The sequence below is a fragment of the Chenopodium album genome, chromosome 1 (assembly GCF_948465745.1).
Source record: "Chenopodium album chromosome 1, dcCheAlbu1.1, whole genome shotgun sequence".
NCBI classification, from domain to species: domain Eukaryota; kingdom Viridiplantae; phylum Streptophyta; class Magnoliopsida; order Caryophyllales; family Amaranthaceae; genus Chenopodium; species Chenopodium album.
Genome location: NC_137834.1, coordinates 6,089,616 through 6,108,040, shown reverse-complemented (window position 1 = coordinate 6,108,040; position 18,425 = coordinate 6,089,616). Strand labels below are relative to the sequence as shown.

The 18,425-nt window shown below is 33.2% G+C and overlaps 1 protein-coding gene across 1 annotated transcript; it reads right to left on the bottom strand.

Moving 5' to 3' along the window:
- Window positions 1-12,407: 12,407 nt before the first annotated feature.
- On the bottom strand, window positions 12,408-16,698 carry LOC145641251 (cytochrome P450 98A2-like). Its single transcript, XM_081692263.1, has 3 exons — window positions 15,793-16,698; window positions 13,480-13,895; window positions 12,408-13,277 (listed from the first exon to the last, which is right to left on the bottom strand). Exons 1-3 carry the CDS (start codon window positions 16,271-16,273, stop codon window positions 12,630-12,632), a joined length of 1,545 nt encoding a protein of 514 aa, XP_081548389.1. The 5' UTR covers window positions 16,274-16,698; the 3' UTR covers window positions 12,408-12,629.
- Between the last annotated feature and the right edge of the window lie 1,727 nt (window positions 16,699-18,425).

Below are 18,425 nucleotides of genomic sequence, written 5' to 3'. Positions count from 1 at the left end.
TTGTTAAGGAAACTTACCACGAGTAAAAGTGCTCCGCAACCTAGCACCTCCCAATTATCACTGTACTTGGTAAGCCACTCCAACATGTACTTACCCCAATTATATTCATACGCATTACTAGCGTTATTCAGATAATATACATGGGAAGAACTTATCCAAGTTTTATTATCCATTGGACAAAGCAAGACGCCCAGTGTGTACAGCAGAAAGTGTTGCTTGAACATTGACTTGTTATGTTTCTCATAACGTAGTTTCTGATACACCTTAGAACGTTTTACGGCACCGCGCAGCGAATTCTCCTTGTAAATTTTTTTCAATAGTTTGAATTCTTCGTAGTAAGCCTTCTCTGGATAAAACAAGATGTCCCCACCAGGGACTCCTAAAACCCATCCCACCATTTCACTATCCACAACAATTGTCAAGTCCTCCCTTATTGTAAGTGAATGGGTTACAGGATCAAACCTTGAAACAATCCATCTAATAAAGGATTGATCAATCTTTGTAACGGACAGATTAAGCAAGTTGCCAAAACCCATTTCCACGACCCAGCTTCTTTGATCCTCATTCAACTTCCCAATTAGTTTAACAAAAGAACTAAGGTTCTTGTGGACACCACCAGGCTGTCACAATAAGCATGTTTAATTATATCAACCAACTAAAACTGTTAGGTGAAATCAAAACATAATTTTTATTCTCATATGTCTAGGATCAAAAATTATTGTTGGAATCAGATCAATAATAAAAATATGATATTAAATTAAACGGCAACAACAATAATCTGTTATAAAAACCACCTTCTACATACATCAACATAAAAACTAAACTTTTAAAATTACAGTCAAAGCAATTACAAAAAATGTGTACCTTTGGTAATGCTGCGGCATCAATTTATGATTGTTCTAGTATTTGATTAACTACCACATGTTTTACCCTTTTACGACAGGCCACATGCTTCTTCCTTCTACGAACCTCCGCCTTCAAAGGTTGTTTATGTATGATATATACATTAATCATTCGACTGGTGAATGCCACCTCTTTTAATTTGTTAAAACCATCTCCATCCACCAGATCCAGCAATTCGTCATTCATACAATTCGGAGGACCATATTTTATGCCATAAACATCATAACCAAACCCATCAATTAACGCCTTCAATCTCTCGGTCGCGAACTCATTTTCGATAAATTCAACGGTGAAGGATTCACCATGTTGGTAACAAAGTTCAGGATAAAAAATAAGCTTGCCACCATGGAAGACGTTAAACACTGCACTAGTAACTTCACCCATCTAAACTTGACGGCGTATTTATTTCAATTCAATTCAAAAATTGGGGACTTAATTGAATATATAGTACTAAATAACCTAACAACCATTTTAATTGACAGTATAAACAACTCAAAAAATGAAAGAATTAAGTGGAACACAGTGATGCAATGCATCCATGAAATTTGTCAGGGGAAGAACAAAAATATATTGTATAATATGAAATTCTCCATGAAATTTTCAATAATATAAACCAGTTGTTTGGGCCATCCAAGAAATACATGGTTTGAGCCCATTTATATTGATTTCGTAAAAAAAAAAATAATAACAACTGTCCAAGCACCAGGAATCGAACCCTGGACGCGGAGTAAGTCCACAACATACATAACCATTTAAGCTACGGGTATCAGCATGCTAATTGCAAGTTCAAAATACGTTTTGATGTCTATGAACACTACAATGGTATAAATATTTTAAAAATTCCCTTGGGATGTAGGGATCGAACCAAGCACTATGGAAATGGAGAACGCTATCACTACCAATTTGGTAAAGGGTATCAGCACAAACATTTTCATAACACAAATCTATTTAACAACAAATAAAGTGTGGGTCGACTTTTCACATACCATAATAACAAAAATGATATTATAAACTAAATTATAACACTGAGTTATTTTCCGCTGTGACAGTGCCTGTAAATATACAAGGTACTCAACCAAATCAGAATTCATGGTTATAATGAACTAAAAATCAATAATCACCTTGATATCCCCATCGACGGCAACATGATAATTACAAAACATGCACAAATCGACGACGTAGAACATGCGACTATGGTTGTAAGTATTTCGGCCAACAACACAAACTTTTCCGGCGACTACAACGGTGGGGATTGGTTTGATGAAAAAAAAACAATTAATTGGTTGGTAGGAAGTTCAAGTTTAGTTTGAAATTTGAATTAAAAACCTTACAAAATTTACATAAAATTTCATTTCAATTTGAATTGAAAAAATTAGGGTCCACAAAAAAAAGATGTCATTTCACCCAATGAAAATGGAGTGTGCAAGATCCATTTACACACTGAGTGTGAATGTACTGGCTTCCCTAAAATATCTCAGTTTGCTCACATTGTTTTATGGTGCATGAAAGTTTGGGTTGTTTCAGCTGGCAATGTCAAAATAAAGGCCCATCAATTACCAATGTTGGCAATGTACAATTCCCAACGATTATTGAATATTTTGATTTATTTGGCCCATTTCTTATATACATAGTCAATTTGTCAGGTGGGGTGATTTATTAAAGGGATAATATAGATATACTTTCTTTGTTCTTTTAATATTGCATCACTTATATTTTAAAATTGTATAAATATTGTACTCCTTTTGCTCTTTTTAAGTACAGTATACTATTTTTATTTTAGGATAAAAAAATATATTTATTCACACTGTAAATATCAAATATGCCTTTACTTTTTCACACTTATTGTTTAGTATATGTTTTAAATTACATGAGTAATTTTGTATTTTTATATTTCTCTCTCTTGCTTTTTCCCACCACCAAAATTATTGTGCCCAATCTATAACCTATATGGTGCAATACTCGGTAATAAAAAAGGGGAAAAAGTATAGTATATATTGGGTATGTTACAAAGTGTATGTTTATGTCATTAATATCAATTGAAGTATTGTATAAAGTTGTTTATGTATTCACTCTTTATCCAGACCATAGTTAGATCACTAACAAAGTGATTTATAAACTTTGCTCAGGAAATTTTCTCCCGTACTAAAGTTGGGATCATAAAATGTGGAGGTTAAAGGTAGGAGAAGGTGCAAATGATTCTTATTTATACAGTACAAATAAATTTCTTGGGCGCCAAACTTGGGAGTTTGATCCCTACCAGGGCACACCCGAGGAGAGGGAGGAGGTGGAGGAAGCACGTCGTAACTTCTACAACAATCGCTTTACAACTAAGCCTTCTAGAGATATTTTATGGCGTCTTCAGGTTTATTTTCTGGCTTAAGTATATAGAAATACTCCCTTCATCCCATGATATAGTTCATGTTTTTCCATTTTAGAGATTCAAAATGTTGTTCTAGGGGTGTCAAAAACTCACCCGACCCGAAAGGTTCATCTAAAACCGAACTGTTTTCGAACTGGTTTAACCCGCGAATTTTTTATCCAAATTTGATCTGGAGTCAACCCGAAGTTAACTCATAACCGACTTCACCTGGTAATATATGGTCCAAACCCAACTTGGAATCGACTCATAGTTAATCGAAACTATTAAGACCCGATAATTCAAGATCCGAATTCGATCTAATCCGAAACAAAATCTACCCGAAACCATTTTGACCCTAAAAGTATCTCTTTTTATCTGATCTATGTATTACCCGACCTCTATTTACCCGACTTGAAACATCCTTTGACCAATCTTAACCCGACCCAAAACTACTCATGATTAATTTTTACCCGACCCTTTTAATTAACTTAATCCAAAAATTTTCACGACCATCCTCTCCAACCATTTTAAGTTGTGGGGTTCAAGCTTAGTTATAATTAGGAAAAGTGAGACATACACTATCACATTTACTTATATATCCTTTGCATTCGTCTAACTAAGCTAACAAACTATAATTACATCCAAGAGCCCATGATTTCACACATCTAAATATTCTACATTTCTACAACATTGCAAACTAAAAGCTCATGGATGACCAAAAATGGAGTGGAAATAAATTGATATATTGTTAATATAAGGAAAACTGTGCCGCAAAGAAATGGCAATGTTGAATGGAGTCAACATATTAGGGACAATACAAATGTACAAATTGTCATTGATTGATATTAGTGCATGGATTAGGGACGGTACAATGATCATTGATTGATATATTTAGAAAATTAGTCTATGATTTTGCACTCTAAACTCAAACAATCCAATATTATCATTATACCATGAAATATACTTCCTAAAATGTATAAAATTTGAAGTTTATGACATTAAATATGTATATATGTTATATTAATGTGATTAGGTGTATTATATTCACGATTTTGAATTTATCTGAATTTATTTCAACTTAATTGAACTTATCTGAATTTATTTCAACATATGTTACATATATGGATTTATCTGAATGTATCTGAAATAATCTGAATTTAATTATTTGAATTTATCTTAACTAATCTTAATATATCAAAACTTATCTAAACTTATATGATATTATCTGAACTTATTACACAAAGTCTTATATGTGGCTGGTCACATCGTGTGGCTAAGGTTGCTTTATTAGTGTAATCGCGGTTACTTGATCAGTGTTAAAGGGGTTACTTGATCAGTGTTACAGGGGTTACTTCGTCAGTGCTATAGGGTTACTCAATGTTATAGGGGTTACTAAGTTTGTATACAAGGGTTACTTGGTCAGTTCATTTTATATGGGTTCCTTTTTTTTTAAATAAGTGGTTACTTGGTGTGGCTGGCCACACACAAGACGGGCTGCTAAACTTATAGTCTTGTAATAAGAGAAAATAATAAGGCGAGTTGAACAAACCCTTATCTGAACGGACTCTAACATATTAGGGCTTATTTAGCTTATTTTAGTTATAATTTATTTGAATTTGGATATTAGACAGTGTATTGTGTTTATTTCATCTGATTGTCACTAATCTTATCTTATTGCCATATTGGCCTAGTTTAGGGTTTGCATTGCATAAAGTTGTAAGAAAATTACAAGGTATGGTCCAAATTGAGAATTTTATAATATAAAGTGTAGTTAGTGGAAATATAATTAATTGTTAATATGAGTAAGAAATAATAAAATACTTTTGTTAGTAGGATTAATGAGGAGAAGTAATAAAATATTCGTAGTAACGTGTCCTTACTAAATAAGATGTTAGAATTATTATGAAACCAACGTAAAATAAATATGTGTTGCGATTATTACAAAATGGAGGGGTATAACTTCATTAACAATAACAAAATCAAACGTTACTAAAATATGAAAAATCTTGTATTCTTAATCACGAGTTAGTTGCTAATATACAATAGACAATCTTGATACTTCTAATAATCGAGTAGCCAATGAATTGGCGATGATAAATAGCCACAAAGACAATGATAAAACAAAACGTAAGGAAACATTTTATAATATGTGATAATCACCTGATGAAGGAGATAAAGAATCATTTTAATTTCTTTAATAACTTGAGTTGTCAATCTTATATCAATTCTTATAAGCCAATACAAAAACTTAAACGAAACCCAAAAAATGATATGAACTATATATGAATAAAATCTCCAACAACAAAAATGACATGACTATTCTAATATAGCTAAAAGCCGAGTTGAACCGAGATTGACCCGAATTCAAATTATTCGACCCAAAAGAATGAGCTAACTATCGAAGTAACGGGATTCAATTTTTTGCCGGAACTGAATTGATTTGAACCGAGATCTAATCGAATACGAAATGACCCGACCCAAAGTTAAATAAATCCATTTTAACCCAAATAAACCCGATAAAATCCGGATCCGAGTTCTTCTGAACTCGGTATGACTCGACCCGAATTTGATTTGGGCCAAGTTTGATTTGTATCCGACCATGCTTGAACTCAACTTTAACCCGAATCTGAATAAGCTCAACCTGATTTGATTTGGTTTGTTAAGTTAAAATGACCCATCATTACCCGATCCAAACATCCCGACCCGTCGTGGGTCAACCCAAACTCCATCTGGGTACCCGATTTGACACCTCTCCGTTTTTGGATAGTATATAAAAACCATTATATCCTCACTTTTTTAACTTTATTTATTGTATTTCATAAATTACCCTTAAATTTTGCACATTTCTTTATTTTTTTTCCACTTTCTCTCACTAACTTTTATATATAATTGTACTTTTCACTTTTATTAATCTATTCCATTCACTTTTTTCTTATATTTCTTAAATATCATGAAAAAACACAAACAACAATTATATTATGGGACAGAGGAATTACAAGTTAATGTCCGAGCATTCAATTAATACATGATTGGATTATTTGTATCATAATATACAAAAAAAAAATGTTTTTGACAGGAATTTTTTTATGTGGTGTGAAGTCTACAAAATTGTTTTGGGGATTACTTTAGTACTACCTCCGTTTATATTATTTGTAATGATTTGACGTAAAACAGAGAGGGAAAATATATAATTGTTGCAAATAATATGAAAAGGGGGTAGTATTAGATATTTAGATTATTGATTTCATTTTATGAATTGTTTCATTATAAAGAATTATTACAAACACGACTATAGTAAGTTCAATTGAGAGCTAGGGTTTAGTTAAAATGTTCACGAAGTTAAAAAATTTGAGAAATTTTAACTTTAAGTGAAATAATAAATGCTACTATCTTTTTCTTTAGTTTTGATAAAACAAAATAACTTTGTGCTAGAACATTCTATTTATACAAAACCAATTATGCAATTAATCATTTGAAGCATAGTTCCTAAGGGAGAAAAACTTCAGGCAAACCATACCTCAAGTGAAGGTGGAAGAAGGGGAGGAGATCACATACGAAATCGCGACGACAACGCTAAAGAGAGCAGTGAATGTATTCACAGCCCTGCAATCTGACCTAGGCCATTGGCCTGCTAAAAATGTCGGCCCTCAATTTTTCCTCCCTCCCTTGGTTAGTCTTTTAATAATATACATCTCATTTGTATAATTGCACCATTTTATAACGAATTTTTCAAGAGTTATAATGTAATGTACTCCCTCCGTTCCTAAATTACATTCCTATTTCTAGCATTTATTCCTCACATAATACAGAGAAGTAGGAATGTAATTTAGGGACGGAGAGAGTAATAACATGTAACGATGTTTTCGAGAGTCATAATTTAATAACATGTAATGTCATGCAGGTTTTCTGCTTATACATTACAGGGGATCTAAATTCTGTTTTCGGGCCAGAGCATCGTAGAGAAATTCTTCGTAACATCTATTATCATCAGGTTGGTGTTGATTTGAACATGGGATTAAATTTAATATCTTAAAGAAAATAATGGACTAATCATAAAATTTATTATAATAGAATGAAGATGGAGGTTGGGGATTGCATATTGAAGGACACAGTACCATGTTCTGTACTGCACTCAACTATATTTGTTTGCGAATGCTTGGAATCGGACCTGATGAGGGCGACGACAACGGTTGCCCTAGGGCTCGTAAATGGATCCTTGATCATGGTAGCACCACCTTTCACCAGTCTTCCATAAATGAAACGTCCTTTAGATTATTCCAAAATAAAACGACCTTTTGATACACATCTGCCAAAAATAAAACGTAAAACTTGTAACCTGTTTTATAGGTTACATTTGACATGTATCACTTGGTGTTTGGTTAAAATATTTTTAATTTTTCTTTAATAATAATGATTTAAAAAAACAACTATTAAATTAAAATAACTTTAAAAAAATTTAAAACTAAAAACAAAACTGAAATTAAAAAAGAAAAATCCCTCCCCCTTACCGGCAGCAACCCCACCAGCCCACCACCGCCCGACATCACCACCAACAACTTAAGCCCCTTACCGGCGTCAGTGATACCCTCTCCTGAGCTCGGGCCCGACCATCCAACCCCTCTGTCCCCTTCCCCTAAACCACCTTTCTCCCACCCTAAATTCCCTTTCTTTCCCCTCGAAAACACTCATCTCCTCACCGAAAAACGACCAAACTCACTTCCTATGCTAGCGAACTCGTTCATCCATTTCACCGGCCGTCTCCAACCACTTCCCCCTTGAACCACCACCTGAAAATTCTAAAACCCCAAAATCGAGCGGTGGTTTTAGGGGTTTTTGACTTTTTGGTGGTGGTTCAAGGGGGGAAGGGGTGGAGATGGCTGGCAGAGGGGCGAAATGGGTTTTCCGACACAGGGGTGTGGATTTGGGTGCAGGGCGGTGGCAAGTGGTGGTGGGTTGCTGCCGGCTAAGGGATGGGGGTTGCCTTTTTTTTTTCAATTTCAGTTTTTTATAAGTATTTTTTATTTTAAAGTTTTTTTAAAAAAAAAAAACAAAATTGTTAAAAAAAATTGACCAATGATATCGTGACACGTGTCACATGTAACCTATTAAAATGGTTATTAACCGGTCACGTTTCATTTTTGGCAGATATTTATCAAAGGTCGTTTTATTTTGGAATAATCTAAAGGTCGGTGTTATTTTTGACAAATTTTCCTTTATTTATTTATTTATTTTTCAATATGAGACATTTATATGTGTTGTTTGAGAAGTTACACTTCAACAGGCTTACTAATACTCGTCTTTAATTATCTATATAACCTTTGTTTCTTCTATTATTAAATATAGTGTTGTCTAATATTATCAACGTTACCCCCGGAGATCGTTGGAGAAAAGATGGACCCTGAACGACTATATGATTCTGTCAATGTTGTCCTTTCTCTACAGGTACGGTAAAGATTCATTGCTATTGTAACTCTATGCTCTACGGAGCATGAAGAAAGTACAGTATAACCGAGATAGCTAATTTGATTGATATTAACCAAGGGTTCGATAATAAATATGGCAATTTTATAATTAGTTATTGTAGAGTAGAAATTGGCTGTCACACTAGCTATTTTTCTACTACTCCCTCCGTCCCTTAATACAATGCCTCTTTCTCTTTATTATGTGAGGAATAAATGCTCAAAAGAGGTATTGTATTAAGGGACGAAGGGAATACTTTGTAGTAGTTTGATATCACTCGATATAGAATGTTTAGATTTCTTTTTTCTTTTAAAAAAAGTCGGCATAATTAATAATAACTTTTAGGGTACTATAATGTTGTATGTACCCATAAAGCTGCAAATAAACATTAAATATATTTTCTTATTAATTTAGAGATGTAAGATAAAATCATGTAGATACATTATGTTATGATTAAATTGTGTGGGCATCAAATTTTATTTTTAATCTCATAGTAAAAACGGTGGGGTAACTGCTTGGGAACCAGCAGGGGCTCAGGAATGGTTGGAGGTAAGTTATGTTATTTTCATGCAATTCATTGATCCAAGTAATTACAAGTTAATGTTGATTAATTTTCCAATTATTAAATATATTTTTTTTATTAATTTACTATTTCGTACCCAATCGTACCGGATTCACCACGGGTAGCGTTCCGCGTATTCGTTTCCGTACCACGTTTCGAATCGAATCCCGTTCCTTGTAACATTGGTCTTACCTATAATTTACATTTTACTTGATGTCACAATATCTACATTATAGTCTTATGGGTCTTGTAATAGTTATGTAGAATGCACGGGGTCAGCAATTCAGGGTATAGTTATGTTCAAGAAGTTATATCCAGGACACAGGAAGAACGAGATCGAGATTTTCATCGTAAATGCTGTCCGGTACCTTGAGAACACCCAATATCCCAATGGAGGATGGTATGTTGTCAACTTGTCATGAACTTCTAATATAACATATCAGTCTAGCTATGTTGTGCACTGTACGCGTTCTAATCTGATTAATAGAACAAATTATATGTAGGTATGGGAAATGGGGAATTTGCTTCATATATGGGACATGGTTTGCTCTTGGAGGGCTAGTTGCTGCTGGTAAAACTTACTATAATTGTGCTGCTGTTAGAAAGGGTGTCGAATTTTTGCTTGCTACACAAAAGGAGGATGGTGGATGGGGTGAGAGTCATATTTCATGTCCCAAAAAGGTAATTATCCATATACGAAGTATATATATATGTCTAGAATTAATTGTTTCATTGTTAGTTTATTTAAAGCTCATTACTTAGACGGATTGTGTCTTTGCACATACATTTGCATAAAACGGCCCATAGAAGATATATAGGGCTTGCTGTGCTAGCATTGTGCACACTAAGACTTAAGTGTCACGACCTTCATGCTTAGGTTTATCAAAGCCATATTATTATTGGATTCACCTCGTGTGATGCTCACCGGTTAAACCCCTTATTTTACAACTGCAACCCTGTTTTAAAGAGTTGATAGTTCGTACTTGATAGCACAATTCAAAATTTCGTTCATTTTTTTATGTTTATTTGGTACTTAACTTTTGATTGCAAATTTGTGCCAATAGAAGGAAAATCCAATTTGGTTCAAACCGGATGGGCTTTACTAAGTCTACTTCATGCTGGACAAGTATTTTCATAACTTTATTAGTATATATCAAACCTTGCTTAGATTTATCATACTTCCTCCGTTATTTTATTATTGTACATTTGTACCACTTGCCTTTTTAGAAATTTTAACAAATATTGCAACATGTCCTCTTTAAGGAAAAAAAATTATTTATGTTCACACTACAAATACCAACATACCCTTACTTTTTCACACTTACTTTTTAATTTATCAATATGTCACACGGGCAATTTTGTATTTTTACCTTTCTCTCTCTTACTTTTTTCCACTACCAAAATATTTATACCCAACCTCTATGGTGCAATAATACAAAAACATAGGAAGTACGGAGTATATACTTTGATACATATTTTTTTTTAAAAAAAATCTCTAAATACTACTCCGTACGTATTAATTTGCGAATTAATGACAAATTGCGTATTGTCAACTTTACAACTATTATATTTTTATATTTTTACTTGGCTCTTAAACACCAGATTATACTATTATAGACAAATAATAATCCTTATGACTACTCTTAACTTGCCTTTTCATTTTTGTTTTTCCATATTACGAAGTATTTGTTAACAATTACTTTAATTTTGTTTAAAAAAAAAAAAAAAAAAAAAAACCTTCAACATTAGGCGGAGAGGGATCCAACTCCTCTACATCGTACAGCAAAGCTTTTGATCAACTCACAACTCGAAAACGGTGATTTTCCTCAGCATGTAGCATAATCAATCTCCTACAAAAATCATAAATTTTAATTTTGTTATTTTGCAAGTTATATATTAATTACAAATATACTCATTTGTTAATTAACTTAATTTTACTCTTGTGATTAAAAAAAAAAAAGGAAATTACAGGGGTGTTCATGAGGAATTGCATGTTACATTATCCAATGTATAGAAGTATAAGTTAAAGGACCAACTCAACCAAAAGCTTAAACTAATGGTTGAGGCCCAGGAATATGTTTTATACTCTATCACGCCCCCTCACACGAGAGCCCGTTTGGGCTAGAAGTGTGGATGCAGCATGGGCCCTCCTCATACTCAGCGCTTAATATTCCACTTGAAAGTGGGGGTGGATGAGATTCGAATCCGTGACCTTTATGTCACGTTGGCTCCGATACCAAGTTAAATGACCAACTCAACCAAAAGCTTAAACTAATGGTTGAGGCCCAGGAATATGTTTTATACTCTATCACTGCTCTGATACCATGTAGAATAGTGTAATTCTCCTTGTGGAGGCCTTCTCATTCATTCAATATATATAGGATTTACAACCTAAGATATGAGATAACCTAAATTACACAAAATATATCTTTACAGAATATTAACAAGATAATATTAACATATTATCTAACAGTATATTTCCATTGTGGGCACTTGCAGAATACAGAAAGCGTGTTCCATTACCTTCTATTAACGCTGTCTAATCGGGTTTACTTTTTTCCTTGTTACAATAACTTTGCTCCGCAATAAATTTTTATTCAGTGTGTATAATTTGAGTTGTAAACTTGTGATTACATAAAGTTATACTTTACAATAATGAATAAATAGGTTGAAGATATGTCATGTTAATGATACGTGGAAAACAAATGCAAGAGTATAGTACTCGTCTCATCCTCTGTGGATGCCTTGTTTATAAATGTACAAGTGTGTGGATGCACGGTTTATATTGTTGAAACTCATTGTAGTCCACTTGTGAGTATCCCACATTGGTGTGATTTCACTTTATAAGATAGAGGAATTACTTCTACTATTGCTAATTGGTTTTATTATGGAAGTTCTTAAGCTTTATTTGTGGATCAAACTCTTCTATCTTTTCCTAATACTTCTAGAGTTTAAATCAATAATACACCGGCAGCTAGTTGATCTCCGGGAATGTTTTTGGTTTTAATAGTCATATCTAGCTCCGGAAATGTAGAGTTGGTAAGTTTCACACGGCAATCAAGACTAGTAAAATGAATGTTGTATTGTAGATTTGTAGGTACATTAAACATTTAAACTCCTCTCTTATCAATCTCAGCAGAAAGATACAATCCTTATCAATACGCAAAATTAAATTCTACGCATACAAATGATCCTATTAAATCATTAATACAGGATACTACGCGTACAAGTGATGAAATGATCCTATTTAACCATTAATACACACATACGATAATAAAACAATCAGAAAATAATAATAATCATCCAACTTACCATTGTGGCAAAAAAAAAATAGTTCTAAAATGATTACATATCGACCGGTACACGTTTATACAAGGTTGCAGGTAACCTTGGATTTATAACTGCTTGTAATGGAGTTTTCATGTAAGTAACAATTCCTGGACTCTCCCTCATGTCAATCTCTTCAATCTTAACACCATTTGGAGGCTTCCATTCAAAATGGTGCAAAAGATGACCCAAGGTTGATGTTACCAAATTTATGCCCACTTGTGCTCCGGGGCAGATCCGTCTACCCGCCCCAAAAGGTAGTAATCGAAAATCATGACCCTTCATATCAATATCCTCCTCGAAAAATCGTTCTGGTCGAAACACGTCCACATCATCACCCCAAACATTAGGGTCACGACCCAAGGCCCAAGCGTTTACGTGAACAATTGAGCCCTTGGGTATATCGTACCCTCCAATCTTGACGTTGGCTCGAGCCTTATGGGGTAACATTAAAGGGGTTGGAGGGTGAAGCCTAAAAGACTCCTTGGCTATAGCTTTTAAGTAAGGTAGGTTTGAAAAGTCCTCTTCAGTCATGATTCGTTCAGATCCAATAACTTGGTCCAACTCTTCTTGGGCTTTTTTTTGTACTCTTGGATTTCTTATCATCTCTACTAAAGCCCATTCAACTGAAATAGCGATGGTATCCACACCAGCAACAATCATATCCTGCACCAAATCAATAACAAAAACTTTTAAATAAGATGGATGTACAATAATTTTGTGACTTCAAAAAAATAGCTCAATTTTAACTTTAGTGTCTACAAAAATAACTCAATTTTTTTCCTATAAATGAGGTATGAACAAATAAAAACATAATATGTGCAAGCAAGTTGGAATTTTATTTAACAAATAAACATGTTAAACATACCCAAAGAAGACCAAACATAGTGTCTTCACAAAGATCATATTCATCTTTCAAAGTGAGCAAGGCATCAACAAAATGTTGTTTTGCACCATCAATATTTATGGACTTGGCTTTAGCATGTTCTTCAATAATTTCTCTAATAAATTGGTCCAACCGAGCATTGAGCATTGCAGCTTCTTCTCTATCTTTTTTATCTAGAGGTGATAGCAACCATTGGAGCCATGGAAGGTACTCAATCAAGATGCTTGCGTTGTTAATTTTCGCCTTTCGACTAGATAATACGTCCTTCAATTCTGTTCCTACGGGGTCTAGTTCACCTTTGAGGTTTATAAACCTCTTTCCAAAGGTTAACCTTGTGATGTTGTTAAATGACATTATTCCTACGTACCCCCTTATGTTCAAGGGTTTTCCCTTGTTTTCTGCATCAATAACAGTTGTGAATTAATAGATATCATTAAAATAAATAAATAAATATGAAATGCCCTTTGGGCTTCAAATATGGATGCAGCACAGACCCTTCCATACTCGGCGCGAATTAATTCCATTTTGAAGGAGTGATGGATGAGATTCGAACCCGTGATCTCTATGTCTTGTTAGCTTTGATACTATATAAGCGCATCATCTCAACAAAAAACTTAAACTGATGGTTGAGTCCCAAGAATATGTTTTTATACTCTATCAATGTACTTGTGTTATCGTTACTTTAAAATTTAAATAATTAATTAGTTGTTATTTTGAAGTAGAGACTGTTTTAAAACAGAGTTAAGCACACAATTAGGTACTCAATTGTTAAAAATTTCACCTTTTAGGTACTCAATTATTTTTACTTTGCTTTTGGGTACTGAGTTAAGAAATAAGGCCAAAAAATTAAATCAGCCAAAGAATTCAGTACCTTGGGTTAAAGAATTTAGTACCCTTGGTTAAGTATGTGGGCCCCACCCGATTAAAAAATTCGCGGGTCAACCCATTTTTTTTCCCTTTCTTTTTCTTTATTCCCTTTTTTGCTCCTTTATTCTTTCCTATTTCTGGAAACTTTGTTGCGAACGTCGAAGAACAACGAGCAACCTTTGTGCTCGAATCTGGGGAAAACGACACCAAAAGCCGCCATTTTTTTGAGATAAGCTCAATTTTTCATCGTTTATGTTGTTAATTTGATATAAATTTTGGATTTTTTGCCCATTTGTTGATGTTTGTTGCGACCTAGGGTTTTCGAATTTTGGGTTTTTTTTTGAACAAATTGATGATGTCGATTGGTTGTGGTTTTTGTGTTAAATTTGGGTTTTCGAATTTTGTTTTTTTTTTTTTTTGACAAATGGTTTTGGATGAATTTGTTAAGCAACAATGGCTGATTTTGTGGAAGAAGCAACAACGGCTGATTTTGTGGCAAAGTTGAAGTACCAGCAGCAGGGGGAAGCAGCAACCCTTCTGTTTCTGGTTTTTTTATTTTTATTTTTTTTTTCTACAAAATCTGGCAAAACCTTGCAGAATTTATGCCTAAATAACATGCTCAATGAACCTGTTTTGTTGCTGGTTAAGCTGTTGTTTTTGATGAATTTTGATGAATTTTCTTGCTGTTTTTGATGAATGAATTTTGATGAATTATTATTGATGAATTTTCTTGTTGTTTTTGATGAATTTTCTGCCAAGTTCATGCCTCTTTAAATAGAAAAACCAACGGCTAGTTTCTTAGTCAAATTTAATACATTTTTTTTATATAAATATTAATTTTTTAATCGGGTGGGGCCCACATACTTAACCAAGGGTACTAAATTCTTTAACCCAAGGTACTGAATTCTTTGGCTGATTTAATTTTTTTGGCCTGAATTCTTAACTCAGTACCAAAAAGCAAAGTAAAAATAATTGAGTACCTAAAAAGTGAAATTTTTAACAATTGAGTACCTAATTGTGTGCTTAACTCTTTAAAACATGTTAAGATTTAAGTAAGCTATAGTTTGGGTGGGCCAAACTTGGGGCTGGATTTTCTATACAATCTTGATATATAAAGTTTTAATTAAAATTATATACGTAGTATTACATATCTAATACAATATCTCTAAAATCAGGAGGAAAACACTAACCAATTGAGCCATATTGTATGTTAATAATTTGTCAAACTAAGACCTGCATTTAGTGCAAAAATCGAAATAAAACATGTATAGTAACAATGAGAGTATGTCAAATGACAAAACCCGGCCAAGCACATTTACTTGTTTAATTTCAAATACTAACGTAAAAATCATCAAATATAAAAGTAAAAAAAAAAAAAAAAAAAAAAAAATTGTTCTAGATGAAAAGATTTTAAGCAAAAAAACTAACCAGGATTAGTACAATCATTGAAGAGTGATTCGATCATAGCAGTAGCCTCATCCTCTCTAATGGGCCTAAGGGCCTCAAGCTTTTTGGGAGTAAATAAAGCCAAATTACTAACTTTTCTAACCTTGACATAATGAGGCCCATAATCGGCCCAAATTAGGTCTTTACCATCTTTTGTAAATCTAGCTGATGGTTTTCTATGTCTATCAGCCAAGTTTTGATCATGCTCTTTTAACACTTGCTTAGCAAGTTCAGCATTTGAAACGACGACGTTTAATTCAGGCCCAAGTTTGAAGGAGATTATTGGGCCGTATGTTTGGGCCCACTCGTGGAAGCACCTAAATCGGACGGGTTTAATATCGTATATATTTCCGACAACCGGTAAAGGTTTCGGACCGGGTGGTAGTTTGAACCTTAACCGTTGGAAGAGGTTGTACGCTAAGAGGAGTAAGATGATAAAGAGTGGTATTAAGAGGAGTCCCATATTTTTTAGGGTACAAAAAAATGAAGGGTTTATGTAAAAGGGTATAATAGAAAAGGTGAGGCTATTTTTGAGAAAATGAATTGTGTGTTTTTATTGTGTATTGAGTGGAAGCTACTAGTAATAACTACGTACCCTTTTAAGTCGTGTTGCTCAATTTAACCAAAACAGGCTTTTTTTTTTAAAAAAAAAAAAAAATTTGAAATGAATGTGTTTTTTGTGAAAATGAATGATGTAAAATAGATGATACATAAATACATTTTATTGTTGTGGATAAAACCATGCCACTCATACTTACTAGCTACTGGCCATATTCATTTATGGAGGCGGAGTCCACCTCATAAATGGTAAAACAACAACACAAAAGAACCGGTGTATTCCAGTCGTTACTACGAATATTTGATAGAGTGTATAGGGTTGGTGATAGAGTCGATCTCAGGATTTTCTGAATTAATATAGGAGTATCCTGTATTAGGTAGGACAAGTTTGATCCAACCAAACAAGTTTAGAGTTCATAAAATGGATCTCATCGTGTCGCAAGATAAACTCATTGTAGTGGCAGACTGGCAGTGTGCCACACCGCCACTGCTTTTCGTTCACAAAATTAATCTAAAACATAATAACATTACAAATTAAACATAAAAATAAATATTAAAACTTGGTAAAAAAAAAAAAGGTGGAACATGATAAACATAAGGGCTATGTATAACAAGCTAAAAAAAGAAATATTTAAGGATAAATTAACATTAATTGCACCAATCTGTATGTGATTTAGGGTCTATTCACATTTATTGATTGGAGATAAACTGAACTGAACTGAATTAAACTAATTAAACTAAGCTGAACGGAATATTTTATGAGAGAGGGAAATAGGAGCTGAACAGAATATTTTATGAGAGAGGGAAATAGGAGCTGAAATGAACTGAATTAAACTGAACTGATTGTAGATGAACTGAAATGAACTGATGGAGCTGAATTGAACTGAAATTAAGTAAATGTGAACATACCCTTAATTTTATCATGTATTCCCAATTTAATTCCCTTTTAGGAAGTAAATTTAATACTTTTATAGTTATATATATATAGCTCGAAGGGCTACATTTACATACTACGTATATCATTACCCAAAATTAAAAATAAATAAAAAAAATTGAAATAACTGTTTACAATTAATATGATTGTATCTTGCACATGCTATATAAGGATAAATTTTATGGAGAGACATGATGGTACGTGACTTTATTATTAATATTTTTTTTGAAATAAAATTAATTCATAAATAAGTCATACGACATCTACAATAAAAAGATTTAAATCTAACAAATTCATAGTAATTGAATCAAATAAACACTTTCCGTAAACAAAGCTACGATTGTTGTTGCAAATCGTACATTCTTTATACCCTTTTTCATATTGCTGTGAATTATAACCTTTTTTGACGAGGGAATCTATCGATCTGTTGTAGTCGTGTAGAAAATTTTACTCAAATTTATTAGAGCAATAAACTCAAATGAATGAATGGCTTATATTGAGATTTGTGGCAAACCTCAGAACCATTCTTCTCAACTACTTCGTTCGACAAAGAATGAATCGGATATATCGATGTAGTCCCTACATGTATAGACCAAATAAAACCAAATAATACTCGTAACATCAGTCCAAATCAAAGAAGAGATGGATCAAGTGCGGCATAATTTTATCCTAAAACCAATTGTTATTTGCTTATTTCTATCCTAAAGCTTCGTAGTTTACTAGTTTCATTAACTTTTACTTTGTTAAGCGGCGATATCTACCGTGGGATCCATGGAAGGTACTCAGCAAAGAGTCAAAGACATTTCCATGGAAGATACATTCTCTAATTCCTTTCCTATGAAATCTTTCTCACTCTTGGAATTTACAATGAGAGTATACTATGATATCATGTTAAAGAACCAAAAGTTATCCCTGTGATATTGTTTAATGACAACATATCTATTTACGGATATACCTCCTTATAGTGAGGGCTCTGCCTTTAATTTGTTTTCTATATGTACGTATCAATGCAATTAAGTTAGTATCAAAATTGACTAATAAACATAAATCATCAGATTCGTTATAAATCTATTTCAAATTTTCAACATTTGACATTCACATTTGTCAATGTCTAGTTTCGAAC